Source organism: Trichoderma breve, chromosome 1 (genome assembly GCF_028502605.1).
Source record: "Trichoderma breve strain T069 chromosome 1, whole genome shotgun sequence".
Classification (NCBI taxonomy): Eukaryota; Fungi; Ascomycota; class Sordariomycetes; order Hypocreales; family Hypocreaceae; genus Trichoderma; species Trichoderma breve.
In genome coordinates this window covers 6,245,668-6,262,786 of record NC_079232.1, presented here as the reverse complement: position 1 = coordinate 6,262,786, position 17,119 = coordinate 6,245,668, and the positions used below count along the sequence as shown (strand labels likewise).

The window sequence follows — 17,119 nt, the reverse complement described above, 5'->3', positions numbered from 1 at the left end:
TAAAGAAGATTGCATTTGTTTATACGGGTATATAAGATGCGATGTGGAAGAGCGTTTCCCCGCTTTTCGTTTGTTCGTCTTGATCCAGCTCTGTAATTCTCAGCGGAGCACGCGCGTCGTTTCAGATACCCCATTCACTTTCATTTGTTCGAACATATTGATGAGAGCAGTTGCTCGAGGAATATTGGCGCCATAGCAAGACTGTTGATTTGCAATCATGTAGATAAAACACATGAGAAAAGATGTGTATAGCAGAATGCGGTAATAATATATGATATACTTGACCATTTTTCAAATCTTCAATTTGTTCCATTTTCCTTCAACTTCTCTCTTTTCTTTTTCGTTTAGTGAGCAAGCAGGGTATTAGTGGTGATGTTCGTCATCATGATCAGTAATAAACGCTTAGGTAACGAGGCGGCACCCTCGGCGAGGATGAAAATGATGACGAAATTGGTGTGGTTGAGACTAACACAGCGCCTTGTATGAAATGGGAAATTATTGCAACATAGTGCTGGTATTGAAAGACGGATGTATCTACTAAGTAACGGCAGTGGGATTTCCAATATGCGGGGAAAGCGAGTCGTTGTGTATGGAATCTGAGGTGCGTGCCTGAATCTGGCACATTCGAGAGTTGGAGCTAGTTGATAGGTGTGAGAGCTTTGATTGTTGACTGGGTTCGTTTCATTCCATTCTCTCTCTCTTAAGTGCTATACTTACTGTTTGTCACATTTTATTCGCTCGCTCTTTATGTCATCTTTCTGTCTGCTACTGTCTGGTGTAGTATTGCTCCTCTCGGCGCTTGGATAATTACGAGTAGGTATCTCGTATGTAGAGTGCGATGGGTCAATTACGAGGTGCCATACGAAGTACGAAGCCCCTTCTGATACGGGGAGTATCGTTTCTGGTCACTCTTTCTACCCTTGGAGGAACAGCTTACTCGTGCTAGTGCTCTCCGTGAATGCGGCTAGCTCAGGATCGTTGCAAGTATGGAGAGTACTCCGTAAGCCGTTCCCAAATCTTATGCAGCCAGATGACGACATGTTTCATGCTTTATGCTATGTATGTGCCTGTGCATTAGAGCTACCAGGGTTCTCGTAAGCGCGTAATGTGCCTGATGATCCTCGTCGGCTTTGGGAAGTAGGTTCGTCGATGGCTGCTGTGGAAGAAGCACTTGCTGTGAAAGAAGCACTTGCTAAGCGCCAGCCAATCATGGCACAACTGCAGCTGAGCTTTGATGAAGATGGGGATGTGTTGGTTTGGAGACAATTGCCGTTGCCTGTGACAATTGGCTAGGTGACGCGGGAAAGTGACCCTTTGCTGACTTGATGCTGTGATGCTGATTGAGTGGTATGGGTTGATTCAGTAGCGGAGTGATGGAGGATACAGGACCTATTGGCCCTTCTTCTTCTTTGCCCTGTTCTTTGTTCTGTCTTTATTCTATTATTTGTCCTTCTCCCTTCTCTCGTTCTTTGTCTTGTGGAAGACGGGATGCGCACCTGATGTGTTGTTCAAAGCAAGCAAGGAGCTGGTGATGCTATCCAGAGGCTGGACAAAGAACAACCGCCAGCTATGTCGTCCATATAACTTCTTCACGTTTCTCTCTTTTAATCCTTTTGAAGCTGTGCCTATATGATGACGCTGTAGTATAGTGTATCAAGGCCAGATTCCCTCCCCCCTAAATGAGGCTGATCAAGACCTCCATCAGAGCTTTTCATGCACTTCGGCCCCAGGGCCCAGATTCGATTGTAAGATTTCAGAACCAGCCTTGATGTACTTTCTTGCTGACAATAATGAATGGTAGCTTCATTCTTTATAAAAGACTGTACCTGGTAAAGAAACCGCTCCGCTAAGATGGCGAGTGGTAATCCTGATATGGAGCTCGATGAGGCCACCATAAACACTCTTTGTAATGTAATTTACAGCTCTCAAATACAGCTACTTGATGGGAATCCAGTTGACGGGGTTGAAATTCTCCATGGGGGTGTTTTTGCGTTGCCCTGTGCCCCCGGTTTGGTCTTCAAGATATCGAATGACCCCAAGGGATCTGACCTGCTAAGTCGCTGGTCCAATGTCCAGCGAGTTGCTGAAATACTGAAAACCCCCCAATTTAACTTGCTTGCTCTACCCCGGCAGATTCTCATTGGTCTGCAAATCGGTGAAGAAGAGTATTGTGTCATCGTCGAGCAACGACTGCGACTGACTAACAACTTCTTGGTACACAAGGGACTTTATGAATCGCTCGGTGCACACCTTGAACCGGCACTGCGACAGCTCGTGGCCTTCATTATCACCAGCGGTTTTTGTGGGGTGGATTTTCGACACGTTCCGATTCTCAACGAGGAGCTGCCGTATGAGCTGGCGCCTGGGAACATCCCGAATATTGGACTGGTGGACGTCAGCGATTGTGGCGACGTCCCGGGAGAGGCCGCCCAACAGATTTACCATGAGGCTTTCTTTGGAAAAGGTCCAACTATGCGGGGCCTGTTTCGATGTATCGCTCCAGAGCAATCTGAACTGGTTAGAGAAATATCGAAGCATCGGGTAACGCTCGACCTACCGGCCTATTATGAGGCTTGGAAAGACCGCTGTCATGATTTGGAAGAGGCTCATCGCAATCTTAGACTCGTCAACGCCGAGGACGCCTACGAAGGCAGAGCCAAGAGCATCTTTAAAACTGTTGCGAAGTTCCTATTCGTGGCTATTCCGCCAACCTTGAGGGTTATCACCGATCCTCTTGACGCCTTCGATGAGGAACAGCAACTATTCATGGCACCTCGGCGATTCAAGGTTGGACCATTTCATCAATCAGATCTTATTTTGCGTGGCGTCATGGTATTGGACCCGAAGACTAGATCGCTGGCAGCGCTGAGCATGTCGATCCAAGGGAACATCGCATCCTCATTAGCAGATACTACATCCCTTCGCAAGCGCTTAGATCAAATCTGCTGCACCAAGCTGATGAATCTAGAGCACACACCAGAAAAGAGCAAAACAAAACTTGAAAAGCTGCCGGTTAAATAGGTGCTTTTTTACAGCATGTTAGCGGACTACCTTTTCACCCAAGGCGACGACTTGCCCGCTGTTGAAAGACTGCAGGATGCGAGATACTTGCACCAACTCATGGGCTCCCTTTAACGCTGAGTGGTCGATGGGTACTACATACATAACTACAGGCAATAGCGTAGATTGAATGATACAGCATCTGTTTAGAACGCAACACGTTCAAAGTCTTGGGGACACTCGCTTCGCCTTTGAGACGTGAAGTCGGTAGGAATGAGCGTATACACAGTATGTAAAGCTAGACATCGAATACTCGTACTATACTCGTTCATATACGCTTCAAGACGATTAACGACTGTACTGTAGTTGTGATATTGGTCATTTTGATACTTGATGCTGCTGGGGCGTCAAAGCCGAGTTCGAGGCGGGTCAGCCCAGTGCGGCTAGCTCAGGATCGTGCAAGTGAAGGTAAGCCGTTTCCTGTCTTATACAGCCAATGATGACATGCTTTGGAGTTACGAGAGCCTCGTACCTGCTACTGACGTGATACGAGACGGGGCCGCGCAACGTGCCTGATGATCCTCGTCGGTTTCAGGTAGTGGCTTCATCAATGGCGCTGCGAAAGGGACAGATTTGATGGATCTAATAAAGCTCCGTTCAAGCACTTGTTGGTAGCGAGCAAATAGTCGCACAGCCACAGCTGAAACTTGTACGAGTATCTATTGAATGTAGGTACGGAGTACTTGTAGGAGCAATGACACCTGCTGTTAGTGGACAATGTGAAAAGGACCTTTATTGATGTGAGATGCGTTGGTTCGGGGACAATAGCTGTTTCTGTGGCAGTTGGGTAGTAACGCGGGGAGAGGGGGCCGTCTGTTGACTGATGCTGCGATGCTGATTAAGTGATACTGATTGAGTGACCGAGCGATGGAGAACTCTGGATCAATTGGCCCTTTTTCTTCTTTCTGTTGGTTGGGGTGAGTTGATGCGTGTCTGATGTGTTGTTCGAAGCAAGGAGTTGGTGATACATACAAGAACGTCAAGTTAGTAAGAACTAGTAATTACTAGTTAGTAGGCAGTTGCGGCAGGTCTAGTATACAAGACATCAACAACACATCCATCGGATACTTGTACTGTGCCCGGTAATTGGTAGTAGTTGAAGCTTCAACACGGCTGACACCAGTACAGTAGTATCTGATATTTGATGGATGCTTCTGGGGCAGAGACAGAGACCACAGAAAAGATGCCGGGGGCGGACTACTAGAAGGCGGGTCGGCCTGGGGCCCCCTGTAGCTGGGAACACCTGACGCGCTTTTCCAGGGCTTGGGTGCGCTGTACGCGCTGTAAGGAGCAGCGGCTCGACGTGCCATTATGGAGCCGGACGCATGTACGATATGTACATGTATGTACATGTGATGTATCCAGCAGCTGCATGCTCCTTTTAATGGCTGCAGGTTCCAGCAAGTACATAACTCGTACATGCAACTCTGGAGGCATCCAATTGCCCCCGTTCAAGTTCCTAACTGAGCTGATAAAGGTACCAGACGATATTACCGCACGGCATTTGCAAGCTTGAGCTTTGACCTCTTTAGCCGCCCGTTAAGGTGTTTCTGCAAGGGGGGAAGGATAAGAGTGTGCAGGTGATTGTAAAAAAAAGAAAAAAGAAAAAAAGGGAAAAAAAAAAAAAGGAAAAAAAAGGAAAAAAGAAGAGGAAAATGATCGAGACCGGTGCCAAGAACTTGCGCAAGCGGCTGGGTACAAAGTACATGCGGCGATACGGAGCGCTAGCTGCAGCGTCCCTTGCTGCTAAAGTACCCGGTACGAGGCACTAGTGCGTGAATACGGGAGCGGGCCCTAGCGTCAGCCATTCGTCATATGTGCTCAGCTTGTTCAGCTTGTGACTGAATGTCTCGACAGCGAAAAGTACACACAGTATCCAATATGGAGTAGCTACCTAAGTACTACATTCGTAATTACTGAGGAGAATAGGTAAGAAGAAGAAGAAAGAAAGAAAGAAAGAAAGAAAAGAGATGCACGAGAACAGACCAGAGATAAGATATTGTATGCACACTCTCGCCTCGACTACCGAATCCAGCAAGGCATCCGGTCTTTTTGGAAAGTACTGCCTAATGCGGGTTAGGGTTATCGGGGAGCGTCGCAAGCAACAGGTGCTTTTGTATTGTACCTACGAGTATTGTACCGAGCACCTTCACTTTGCAGGTACCTTGTTGCGCTTTCGCATCTGCAGTTCTAAGCGAAAGCACATCACATCAATAGGTACTGTAAGTCTGTACCGTATTCCCCTCCCCGGCTTCTACTTACAGCCAGTACTTTTTGATTCTCGACAGCTTCATCCTGTCCCTTGGCCTGACCTTGTCACTGTCATTGTCACTGCATTGCCTTCTTCTTGTCACTCCTCCTTCAATGCTACTTACTAGGTACCTATATAGCACTGACAGCCACGGAAAAGCGATACTGCATATATTCCCCAAAGACACACAGCTGTCAAATCCAAACCACCGCCCGGCCATATACTTGATACGAGTAACAAAAAGCTGGGGGCCCTGCTGCCAAACGCGCGATCCCTTGACTCGCCTCTTGTTCCACCTTGCCCCGGCTATCTTGGATGTACCAAGCAATCCATGTGCCTCGTGGAGCTGCGTTGCTGCATCAGATTCCCCACCAGCTAGGCCAGAACTGCCCTTGGCGATAAAAGAACCAGCCGGGCCAGCAGACCAAGTCGACCGAGGAGAGGAGAAGTCTAAACCTGGCAAACTCCAGATCGGCTGGGCCGCTTTCGATTGACGTATGTATGTGCACGTCAACCTATCATTGCATTTCGTGTCGTAGTCACCATGGCAAACGGTCCTCTAGCCGTACTAATACTAATACTTGGCGGCTCCTACTACTAGAACGTTATCACATTATCAAGCCTCTTCCCCATCTCCATCTCCATCTCACATCATCCACATCCCAGCTGCCGCTCTCCTGCTCCTCTCGTCGTCCTTCTCCTCACTTTCGGGCACGGCATCACCAAGACCAGCAGCGACATCGAACCGGGGGCTCGAATTCTGCCGAGTGACACTCCGCCACCGGGCCTTGTCAAAAGCCCACTCCATTGGACGGAAACGAGGCTTGAGCGTGGCGCTGCCGCTCTCTGGTATCCTGCCCACCTGGAGACTGGCACCATCACAGGAGCTAGCACTCGACTAGTACCTGCTAAGTACTGGCAGACTGGGTAGTCCAGTGCGGCTCGACCAAGGGAACGAGTCCTGGCGGCCCTTTTTTCGCCTCCCGCGCAAAGGAAAAGGCGCCATTGGGGGGACAAGGCAAAACGACTCACAGAGGGAGGCTATTCGCCCGCTCCCTCTTGAACCCGCAAACACCCCTCACGATACGCTTGCTTGCAGTTCCGTTTCCTCTCTCTGCTCTGCTTCTCGAGTGCCAATATCAAACCTCTTTGCGAGAAACGAAGAAGCCCGACACGAGCATCACCAATTCGAGAGAGAGCAAGCCCAGCCGCAGCAACGAGACGGCGCCGTACTCGTATACAGTACGCGCCCTAGACCCTTTTTCGGCACCCTTCCCACGCCCGTTTTTTATTGCACATCCTTGGCTTGTGCGCTGCCAAATCTTGTCTCTACCGTGCCGCGCTTCCTTTTTCCTTTTTCCGACCGACCTCCTTTATTACTCGACTCCGTAATCCGGCTTCCGTCGACGCCGACTTAGCTCTCTCTGTTCCTTGATTTTTTTTTGGTTTCTGGTTCTTGCCAGTCTCAGTCTCAGTCGCAGACTCAGTCGCTCTCCCGTCACTCTCTGTTAGGTCTCTCTATCAGATCAGCCTCTCGCTCACTTTCTTTCCCCATTCCTACCGGCCTCCGCACAACCGTCTGCGCGCGTGCGACGCCACATAACGCTTGGCGCCATTTCTCAGCTTTTTCGTCTTCTCTGCCTTTCCTTTTGGATTCTTTTTCTTTTCGATACCTGCATAGTACATCCTTACGCACTATACCCGACTGTACCGTACACTATATTATACTTTTTGCAACCTACAACCTTTTATTATTCCGATTGCGGCCAGCGACAAGCCAGTGCTGGACTCTAGCTTGTTAGCTCCTCTACCGGTCTTCAACTTCTTTTTCTCCATTTTCCTCTCGACTTTTCCTTCTCCATCCTACAGGAGGACATCCAAATCGACTTTTTACCCTCCATCTACTTCCTCTTCCGCCGATAGCGACACACCGAACACGAATACGGAAGACGCGGACGGCGATAAAAGTGACGGCATCGCCCGCCGAAAATACCGAGTGAGGGAGATAGCCCAGAAGGAAGGAAACGCTCGGCTCATTTAGCCTTCGGCTTCGAGGAAGCATCAACTATGGATTCGTACGTCATACATGCATGCATCGTCCCTCTTTCCCTCTTCCGCCGCCCCTGCCCTATGATTTTTGCCTGCATCGGTTTATTCCGAGTCTAATATTGCCCTTTTTGATTTTTTCCATTTTCGATTTTCCTATTTTTGATTTTTGATCTTCTGTTTCACTCTTGCGCATTCAAACCTCTTGTCGCATCTTCATCATTTTTCTTTCTCAACCGTGGATCATTTTTTTTACGAATGTCTCAGCTTCGCGAGATGCAACGAAGCAATGGAACATCCTACTAACAACTTAATCTCCAGCTTTATCCACGTTGCCGGCTGGTCTCAGCACTTTCCCTCATCGTCAGCCAGATCACTCAGCCACCTCCGGTCAATATCAACTGTGCCGGGAACTGGTGACGATTCATCGTCAACATACAGGCCTCGACCGCCCCCCAAATCGCCGTCAGTTTCGAATCTGCCCATCATCTCATTCGCGTCAAGAGCTGCCTCATACTTCCCCTCCCACGAGATGAGCACACTACCCGATCCGCGAACCCGAACTGCCTCCTCGTCTAGCAACGGACTCAGGCCTTCAACCGCACACCCGGACCTAAACAAAACCGATAGCGATGGTGCTTCTACCAACTCTCAGCATCCCGGACTCAGCGACGAAGTTGCTACGCTCAGCACAAAACTCATCAACGCCATCAACCACCAAACCGCGCTTGATGATACACTATCAGCGACTCGTCACGAGCTCGAGAATTCCCACGGACGCATCCGCGAGCTGGAGGCTCAGATTGCCTCTCAGCGCGAGATGATGGCCGGCGATGTCTGGATCCGCAGGACAACGTTGGAAAGCGAGCGAAAAGCCTGGTTGACGGAGAAGAAGGCAATAGAAAAGAAGCTGTCCGAGGAGACAACAGGCCGGATAGAAACAGAGAGAGAGAAGCGTAAGATTGAGCAGGAGCTGGAGAATCTCACAACGGCTCTCTTTGAGGAGGCAAACAAGATGGTCATTGCTGCCAAGGAAGACGCCCAGTTCCAGCATGACGTCTTGCAGAAGAAGAACGATCAGCTCAAGGCTCAGCTTGCGGATTCCGAGAGCCTTCTCAAGTCTCAACAGGAGCAGCTATCCGAGCTGAAGCACGTCCTCGAGACTATGGTGATGGAGCGCGACGACCAGAGCAACAACAACACAACCCCATCAACTCCCGGTGTCGAAGCCAAGGAAGAAGATAAGTCTCTCCAGGAGAAGCCAGTGGCATCTGCTCCAGGACATCACGCCGAAACACACCATACCCCGGCCCCTCCGACCAGCCTTACCCATCTTATCCAGCCTGTCTTGCGCACCGATATTGCTGGATATGAGGATTTTGTCGCCCTCGCTCGTCTTTCCCACCAGCGCCCTGGAAACCGTGGATCCGCTGGCTCTATTGGCGGATTCATCGGACTCGGCGGCTCAACCTCTAGTGCTCATCTCTCTAATGCCTCTACCTCGTCGTTGGGTGCCTTTTCAAACCTCGCCCCAAGCAGCAGCAGCAGCACACCGCAATCTCCAAACGCATCCGCAAACGCAAACGCATCCATCACCAGCGCTACATCGACCCCTTCGACGATTCCTCAACTCAAGGATACTCGCTTTTTCAAGCGCGCCCTGACCGAAGATGTTGAGCCCACACTGCGTCTTGATGCCGCTCCAGGATTGTCGTGGCTGGCTCGCCGCACTGTCTTGACTGCCATGGCCGATGGCTCGCTGGTGGTTGAGCCAATCCCAGCGCCGCCGACGACTCCAAGTTTCCTTCCCGTGCCCAAGCCGCAGTTTTATCCTTGCTCGTTGTGTGGCGAGAGCCGCAAGGACGCAGAGTATCTGCGCAACTACCGCTTCCGGACAAGCGAAGCTGATTCTGCGCAGCGATATCCTCTTTGCGGTTACTGCACCGTCCGCGTTCGATCTACCTGCCAGTTCCTGGGATTCCTTCGTATGGTCAAGGACGGATACTGGAGGGCCGACGATGAAGAGAACGAAAAGGCAGCCTGGGAGGAGAGCGTGCGTCTGAGGGAGCAAATGTTCTGGGCTCGCCTGGGAGGTGGTGTCGTTCCCGTTTCTCACGGGGAGACACACGTGGAGGCGTCTCATAGCCGTCAGCCAAGTCAGGAGCGGGCTATCGACGCCCCCGTTGAGATGCCAACCAACGTTGATGTTCCCACCGACGTTCACGTTCCTGCTGATGTGGAGATCCCACCCGAAGCTGATGTGCCGACTGAGGCTGATATCCCAACCGACGTTGAGACGTCAACTGACGTTGATGCATCTACAGACAAGGAGGAAGATGCCTCTGTTGCCGACACCAGCTTCGACACAGCTCCCCCCTCAGAGATTGAGGACGACGACACCAGCGAGTTCGACTTGGATCGCCGCGTTTCTACGGATGAACCTCACACACCCCCGGACCAGACTGACGGCACCAAGCCTCTCCGCTACTCGGTTCAGTCCCTGACTCTGAGTGCTATTAGCACCTCGGGATCCGAGGCCACCAAGCGTCTGTCTACGACTACCGTCATCGAGAATTAAAGAAAAAAATAACAAAAAAGAACGAAAACCAAAGAATCACAAGTGGCTTTCTGAAAGATTCCCCTTTATTTTACACTATTTTTTTGTAATGCTTTCGTCGCCTCTTTTGGCTATAATGTATATGTATATTAATCAACGGTGAGGTGACGTCATGGCCTTTCACCCAAAGAGAAGCCCGAATATTTGGATGGGATTGGGAGGAGGCAGGGGAAAGGGACGTTAGAATGGCGAGCATATTTGGCAATGGCTGGAGGCAAACGATTTGAATGCTGACAAGGAAACAAAAGAAAAACATAGGTCAAGTATGATGGCGTTTTTTTCATTTTCAGGTTGGACACGATGGATACAGGGCCTTTTGGGAAGAACAGGCGAAAATAGGCTAAAGGGCATCATTTTTAGCTTCTTGGTTCTTCTCCTTTTTTTCATTTTCACATTTTTTTCTTTTACGAATTCTACCGTCTCCCTCGGATTGGCCCTCTTCTGTTTTTGCTGTTGTTTTTTTCTTACACTCTTTTGATTTCTCACCTTTTTGACTGCTATTGCTTTTAACTGTCATCATTTGGAGCGGGCGAAGCATTTGGGAATGCACATTTGTGCACCTTGCCAATTTCATTTTGAGTTGAGGGAGAAGAAGGGCCAAGAAGAGTTTTAATTCCTGGAGACGGAGAAGGGAAGAGCCGTTGAAAACGGCTTCTTTGCGGGAATCCATATACCTAATGAGATAGATGTATTAGAACAAAAACATGGTATCTTGATATTATTTAGCTTTTACCCTGACAACGTGCCTGACGTGCGACAGCATATCTCCTTTAACATAGTGTTTACTGAAAGAAGTCGAGAATGTTGGAAACAACCACATCTGGGATCTGTTCTGGGATAAAATGGCCAGAGTCGACAGCTTCCACTTCGACGGGCACTCCTTCGGCTGTAACTTTCGTCCACTCCTCCTTTCCGTCAAAGAGGCGATTGACAATGCCATTCTTGCCCAGCAACACCCGAATTGGTGACTGGATCAGCTTCCCCTTGGCGAGATCATCTTTCTGCTCGTCAAGGTCATGTGTAGCGGCGGCGCGGTAGTCCTGGCAAGTGGCGTGAACGTAGTCCTCATCTTCCATACACTTGATGTACTCCGCCAGGGCATCCTCGTGGAACATGGAAAGACTCTGGGACCCCATGCCAGACATGAACCCCTCAACGACCTGGCGAGGAGCCCCGTTGATGAGGGTTTCGGGGAGAGGAGACTGCTGGATTAGGAAGTACCAGTGAAAGTAGGCCTTTGGGAACATGGGATGTGTGCAGTTGTACATTGCCAAGGTAGGGCATATGTCGAGGAGGATGGCCTTGCGGATGCGTGTTGGATGATCGACGAGGAGCTTATGAGTGATACGGGCACCGCGATCATGGCCACAGACGTAAAAGGGCTGGTTGGCATAGCCAAGGGCGTCCATGACGGCGATGCAATCATTAGCCATGTGGCTCTTGGCGTAGAGAGCAGTGTTGTTGGCGGGCTTGGAAGAGGCGCCATAGCCGCGAATGTCCATTATAACAAGGGAGAAGTGAGACGTGAGCTGAGGTGCGACAGTGTGCCACATGTGGTGCGTCTCTGGGTATCCGTGCAGCAGAAGAAGAGGGGGGAGGGAAGAAGATGAGTCAGACGATCGGATACCGGAGATGGAGACATCGGGGGAGGATTGTGTCTGCACGGTAAAGGGAGTAAAGGTGGAGGGGAAGAGAGTGGAAGTAGCAGGCATTGTAGTAGTAGACGAAGAAATAATGAAGTTGAAATCAAGTTGAAAATGAGAAAAGGTCTAAGGAGCAAGTGATGGCCTGCAATATACCTATATATAGGCTGACTATGCCGTGAGACGTTGAGAAAGTATGATCAAAGTTAATATAAAGAAAGGATTCTAACCAAGGTATCGAGATGCCTCGGACATTTTACTGCTTGGAGGGGCTGTTGCATGAATAATACAAGTACCAATAGCACATGCAGCGCTCCGCTGAATCACTCCACCAACGATGCCGAGCTCTGGGGTAATGCGTACGGGAACTGCTAGCGGCCTAGAATAGCGTAGTGAAATAAGTGCGTCATTCGCTCTTGTGCACTTCATGTTGTCATGGAGGCGACGCAGGCGAAGATACCGAGTGAAGAGGGAGCCTGTTAGTCTGGCACGAAGTATGTCAGTATAATGTGTGAAATCTGCAGTACGGAAGAGGAAGACGCATGCACTTTACCAAGGTACATGCAGCACATAGCAAAGTTCGGATCTTGTTCCGAGCTTCGAAAGCCCTTTACGGGCAGCTTACCGGTAACGCAAAATTCAAACATGGCGAGAAAACGGAATTCCGTCTCCGAGGATGATAGAGGAGAGGAGACTTTCTGTTCCAAATCTTAATTTCCTTCTTCTTCATAATCTATGCGCTCATGTGAGTTCAGTCGCTGGTTGCTCTTTCCGTTTAACACTGACTGCTTAAAAGTGTCACGGTGATGCAACTTCAATGTTCCGAAACCGAAACTGTGAGCCATCGGCCCATCTTTTAGCCGCCCCCAGAAGGGTTCTCTTTCCTCCGCCCTGTTGCCAATCAATTGTCTACTAAACCCACACTCCTAGCACTCGATCCAACTCACCATTCTTCACCTAAACGCAACAGTTCCCCCATCTGCTTCCCTGCAGACAAGGCTCAGGAGGGCCTAGACCCAGACGTTTCCGGTGCGGGATCATGAGTTGAAGCACCTACGAGGCCGCGCCCACCCATCGTCATATCCGGCCCCACTTGCGGAAGACTCTCTCACATGGCTCCGGTCCGTGGCCGCGCAGCCTGCGATGGTTGCAGATCTCGAAAGCAAAAGGTGAGAAAAAGACTGTGGAAGCTGGTGGAGAGAGAGATTTGGGATGAATATACTAATGTATAATCAAATCTTCGCTGCAGTGCGATGAAAAAAGGTGAGCATATGCTTCTTAAACACATTTCAATGGGTCATCAAGATGTCATGTCTTGTTTCTTTCATTCATTCACCCGTGTAAGGAGAATGAGAATCATGATTAACCACCTTCTGTAGACCGACTTGTTCGCGATGCCGTGATATGAAACGGGAATGCGTGTGGCCCAAGCTATACAAGCGGTAAGATGCAACGCCAGCTCAGTAATCAACATCTCATCAGCGGACTCCTTTAATCTGACGGCACATATCAGTGGTCCTGCCAAGGGTTACATCGAGGCGCTCGAGCATCGTCTTGCAGTTACCGAGGCAGTGCTCCTGCAGCTCCTCCAGGTGTCGGATGACACGGTCCTGCAAGACGCTTTCAAGCACGAGCCCAGCAAGAGGACAGACGTTTTAAGTACGACTGCCGCCGCAACAACGACTGACGCGGCTGGCCGAATAGAGGCCAAGAAGACGGGCACAATCGCCCACTGGGACAACTTCCCTTTAAATACAGCAGACGAGGTAAAGCGCTGGGCAGGCGAAGTCCTCGGGCGCCCAACGGCATCAGACGACTTGGAGACAAACGGAACGGCCCGTGAAGACACCGATCCGAGGTCTTTCGAGACATATCCCGTCCCGCCAGAGCCGTTGTCGAGAAATCTGCCCGAGGTGAGCTCGAGAGCTAGTGCCGAGGCGTTTCCACCACGGCCGATGGAACCAACTCCAGCTGCTACAGCTCTTCCCACGGCTGTAGAGCCTGCCTTGGCTTCTGGCACGGCTTTTGCAAGAGGAATGGCATCAGACGAGGTGTTTGATTTGTCTCAAGACTTTAGACGACAATTTGTATGGTAGTTTTTATTTTTCTCGTTTCCAGTTCATATACCACTATATATATTCATGTGCCCGTTTGTGATTTGCACTTTTTATGTTATGATTATTCCCACGTAAACGATTGTGGATGCGGTCAGAATCAAATCATGTTGAAAATTGATGGCAGCATCCAGCCCAAGTCCCACATCGTAACGCCCAAACATTACAAATTATACAGCATAGAATAAAAAGAAATTACGTTTTCACTTACACATTCAATCTGTCTCCCATGCTCTGAAAATATGTGTCCCATCCGGCATTGTTGAACAATAGCCCTGACGATTCTGCGTTCATGTTCTCGCTCAAGAATCGCTCCCACTCCCCTTGCTGGGAGAACTGATCTGCGTCGAATCCGAAATCCGGACCCGTGTACTCCAAAACGGGCTGGAAGCTCGGGTAGTCCCAGAGATTGTCGCCGCCCATGAATTCCGTGTCAGGTCCAACAAAGTGGTTAGCCGGATACCCGCTCATGGAACCACCCATAAAGTTATTGTTGATGTTATTGACGTTGTTGTTGGTATTGTTGTTCTTTGTGTTGTTTTGGTCAACTCGCCGCCGCTTGTTGCGGCTTCCCTCGAGAAGGTTCTGGTATGTTGAAAAGACAGGCTGGCTCCAGTCCGTCAATACGGCGAACGACGGGTCTGCCGATAGAGCTGGGTTGATCTTTTCCATGAACGGCTTCGACGTTAACCTGTCTAGCAGCATCTTTAACGTCACCCGGCAGTGGTGGGCGCTGGTCCAATTTCGACTCATCATGCCAAGGAGCTTTATGGCACAATTAAGATCCCTGCGGTGAAAAAAAGTTAGCTTAACCCAGTACTGACGGACAAAGTTACCAAGGGCTTTGAAAAAGCAGTCGCAACGTACAAGATAGTCTTCTCCATTGGGTAAAGCTTCAGCAATCCGGCGTACGAAATGGTTAGCCCTGCCATCCACGCAGCCGACAGCATCCCTGGCCAGGCCACCAAAGGCGAATCCCCTTGGCGTAGTTTCAGCTTCTTGACGATGGCTCGACTGGCATTCACCGCGGTCTGCAAACTAAATTGAAAATCCGTTCGGTTCGTCGGGAGAGAAAGGAAAGGCCTGTTCATGATAAGGATGAGCTGATGGTATAATATCGCAAAGGGAGGTCCATGATGGGATTGTGGTTCTACAAAGATCGATGTAAGTCCCTCTCCCTGAAACGATGGTGGAAGCGTATTCCACCAGGCATGGATCCTCGACGTCATCTCAAGCACCTTGTCCCAAGTGATGGACCGGCTGTGGATGGACTTGTGGAAGAGGTCGAGAGCTTGCCCAAGCAGCCGTGAATACGTCACCAGGAAACCAAGGATAGATTCGCCCAAGTTCTGCGGCCGATATACAAGGTGGTCGGTGTTGAGACTGTCTTCGTGGGTTCCGATGGTGCTACCGTCGGTAAGGTCTCCAGTAGAGGAAACGGACCCAAAGGTCGGATGGTCTACTGGTGCATAGTTCTGGACGTCATCCTCCGCTACCGAGGCGCGTGCCTGAGGATTATGCTGAAATGACTTGGTTGCGGTTGCGCTTTGGATCTCTGGCGAAAATGGCTTGGCAGGATTGTGAACCTCTGGTGCTCCGGGGAGACAGACGTCTATCTCTTCGTCATTGAGCGCCAGGGGATGTCCCAGGACCTGACTCAGATGGCGGTCAATCACATACGCAGACCAAAAGATTCTCTTCCTCATGTCGCATATATCGCGCGGCAGCTGAACGTATCGGAAGGGGCATCTGTGTAGCCCGCAGTGGTATAAGATGCGCGTCATCGCTCCGTGAACAGTCGAGGCCGCCCTCAGAGACATCTGCGTCATCAGATACAGCTCCACGGCCAGGAGAGCTTGTAGGGAGGGGATGTCATGACCGCTGGAGAGTATTCCCAGCAAGCTCGTCAGGGCGACGGCAGACTTGATACGTGATTCTTCGGGCAGCTCCCGCTCTTGCTTCTGGTTGTGGTTTGAGTCTGCGATGTTAAAGACGCATTGGAAGATGATGGCCTGGTACACTTTGTTCCGCTGGCTCATCGGCTCCCCAGGCGAACCTCCTTCCAGCTCGTAGAAGCGGTTCACCTTTTCAAAGAACGTGGGGCCATGGAGGAAGGGGAGGAAGGGGTGCCATCTTCTGAAGTATTCCACCAGGAGCCGCTTCGCAACGGCTGGAGGAGGTGGGATCCCCAGCCCAGGTGCCGCGATGCCATATGATCGCAACCCCGGGCTCTTGCTGGCATCATCAGCACCCACGGCGCCCACTCCAAGAGTATCCTCTCCAGCGGCTTCCTCCTGGGCCTTCTCCTCTGCCATGACATACTCATGGGCGGAGCCGGGGTCCGGCGTCGCTTGAGGCCCCAGGCCATCTACGTCTCCCTGGGGACGCTTCGAGCCAGTCCCGGCAGAGGTTGTCGTTGCAGTTGCAAAGGCCCGAAAGACGGTATTCGCAAAGAATACACCGCTGGCACTGCCGATGAACTCGCTCTTATCAGGACGTAGGGCAATAAATGAGCCGATCTCAATGGGCGGGATCTGCTGCGAGTCTGCATCCGATGGCTGACACATGTTGGTGGAACGTTGTCTTACGGATGGATGCCAATGGATTGAAAGATATCAGTCACCGAACCGACCAATCATTCGCTCGACTCGGCAGATGATGATGCGATGTTTCTGCCGATTGATTAGGTACGATTGAGAACTTCCGAGTCGCTGCCAAAGTCTAATCCGCTGAGTTGGGGATGGGGGATGACCGGGGCAAAGCTAGAGTTGTCAGGTGCAGGCAAGCGGCTATACTTTGTGCCGCCGGCAGATAGGCATCCACTTACACAGAAAAATTAAGCATCGCCAATGTCAGAGGGTTGTAGGACCAAATACAACTGGATGCAGTATATATGTGTGTGTGTCCTTATAGGTATACAATAATCCAGGTATTTACCGCATTATATACCTCAAAGCAGAGAAATGAAAAGACACACAAAAAAATGAGTTAATTTTGTTCAATTATCTCGTACATCCGATACACAGACAGTAACACCACCAAACATTAATGTTGCTTGTCATGACAAAGACGTTACGTATTGTTAACAAGGAGACTATTCTGCAGAAGAATTGGTGTACATCAGACGCTACATGATAGATGACAATCGTATAGTGACTGCAACTTCTCTCTCTCTCACTCGCTCTTCTTCTCTTTCTCGTCGCCCCTCTTTTCTTCCCCTCTTCCATTAACTTTTTTCAAACACGTTTTCATTTTCATCTAGACCCAGTTGAGCAAGATCGTTTCCTTTCGCCGCCCAAACAAAAACCTCCCCGTAGCGCCCCATCGTCCCTAAGCCCTCGATTCATTCCAAATGGTTGAGTTGGGGGTTTGCCTGTAACAAGACACC

At 50.2% G+C, this 17,119-nt stretch overlaps 5 protein-coding genes across 5 annotated transcripts; 3 read left to right on the top strand and 2 right to left on the bottom strand.

The window, feature by feature from the left end:
- Nucleotides 1–1,851: 1,851 nt before the first annotated feature.
- On the top strand, nucleotides 1,852–3,021 carry T069G_01821 (uncharacterized protein; the record flags this gene model as incomplete). Its single annotated transcript, XM_056169031.1, has 1 exon — nucleotides 1,852–3,021. One exon carries the CDS (start codon nucleotides 1,852–1,854, stop codon nucleotides 3,019–3,021), a length of 1,170 nt encoding a protein of 389 aa, XP_056034347.1.
- A 4,625-nt stretch (nucleotides 3,022–7,646) lies between these two features.
- Nucleotides 7,647–9,935, top strand: T069G_01820 (GDP/GTP exchange factor sec2p domain-containing protein; the record flags this gene model as incomplete). Its single annotated transcript, XM_056169030.1, has 1 exon — nucleotides 7,647–9,935. One exon carries the CDS (start codon nucleotides 7,647–7,649, stop codon nucleotides 9,933–9,935), a length of 2,289 nt encoding a protein of 762 aa, XP_056034346.1.
- An 821-nt stretch (nucleotides 9,936–10,756) lies between these two features.
- T069G_01819 (alpha/beta hydrolase fold domain-containing protein) lies at nucleotides 10,757–11,686 on the bottom strand (the record flags this gene model as incomplete). The annotated part of the gene is made up of 1 exon (XM_056169029.1): nucleotides 10,757–11,686. One exon carries the CDS (start codon nucleotides 11,684–11,686, stop codon nucleotides 10,757–10,759), a length of 930 nt encoding a protein of 309 aa, XP_056034345.1.
- Nucleotides 11,687–12,760: 1,074 nt separating this feature from the next.
- On the top strand, nucleotides 12,761–13,713 carry T069G_01818 (uncharacterized protein; the record flags this gene model as incomplete). The annotated part of the gene is made up of 3 exons (XM_056169028.1): nucleotides 12,761–12,786; nucleotides 12,997–13,059; nucleotides 13,131–13,713. The coding sequence occupies 3 exons, from the start codon at nucleotides 12,761–12,763 to the stop codon at nucleotides 13,711–13,713; spliced, it is 672 nt and encodes a 223-aa protein (XP_056034344.1).
- Nucleotides 13,714–13,938: 225 nt separating this feature from the next.
- On the bottom strand, nucleotides 13,939–16,298 carry T069G_01817 (fungal specific transcription factor domain-containing protein; the record flags this gene model as incomplete). The annotated part of the gene is made up of 3 exons (XM_056169027.1): nucleotides 13,939–14,518; nucleotides 14,599–15,239; nucleotides 15,318–16,298. The coding sequence occupies 3 exons, from the start codon at nucleotides 16,296–16,298 to the stop codon at nucleotides 13,939–13,941; spliced, it is 2,202 nt and encodes a 733-aa protein (XP_056034343.1).
- Between the last annotated feature and the right edge of the window lie 821 nt (nucleotides 16,299–17,119).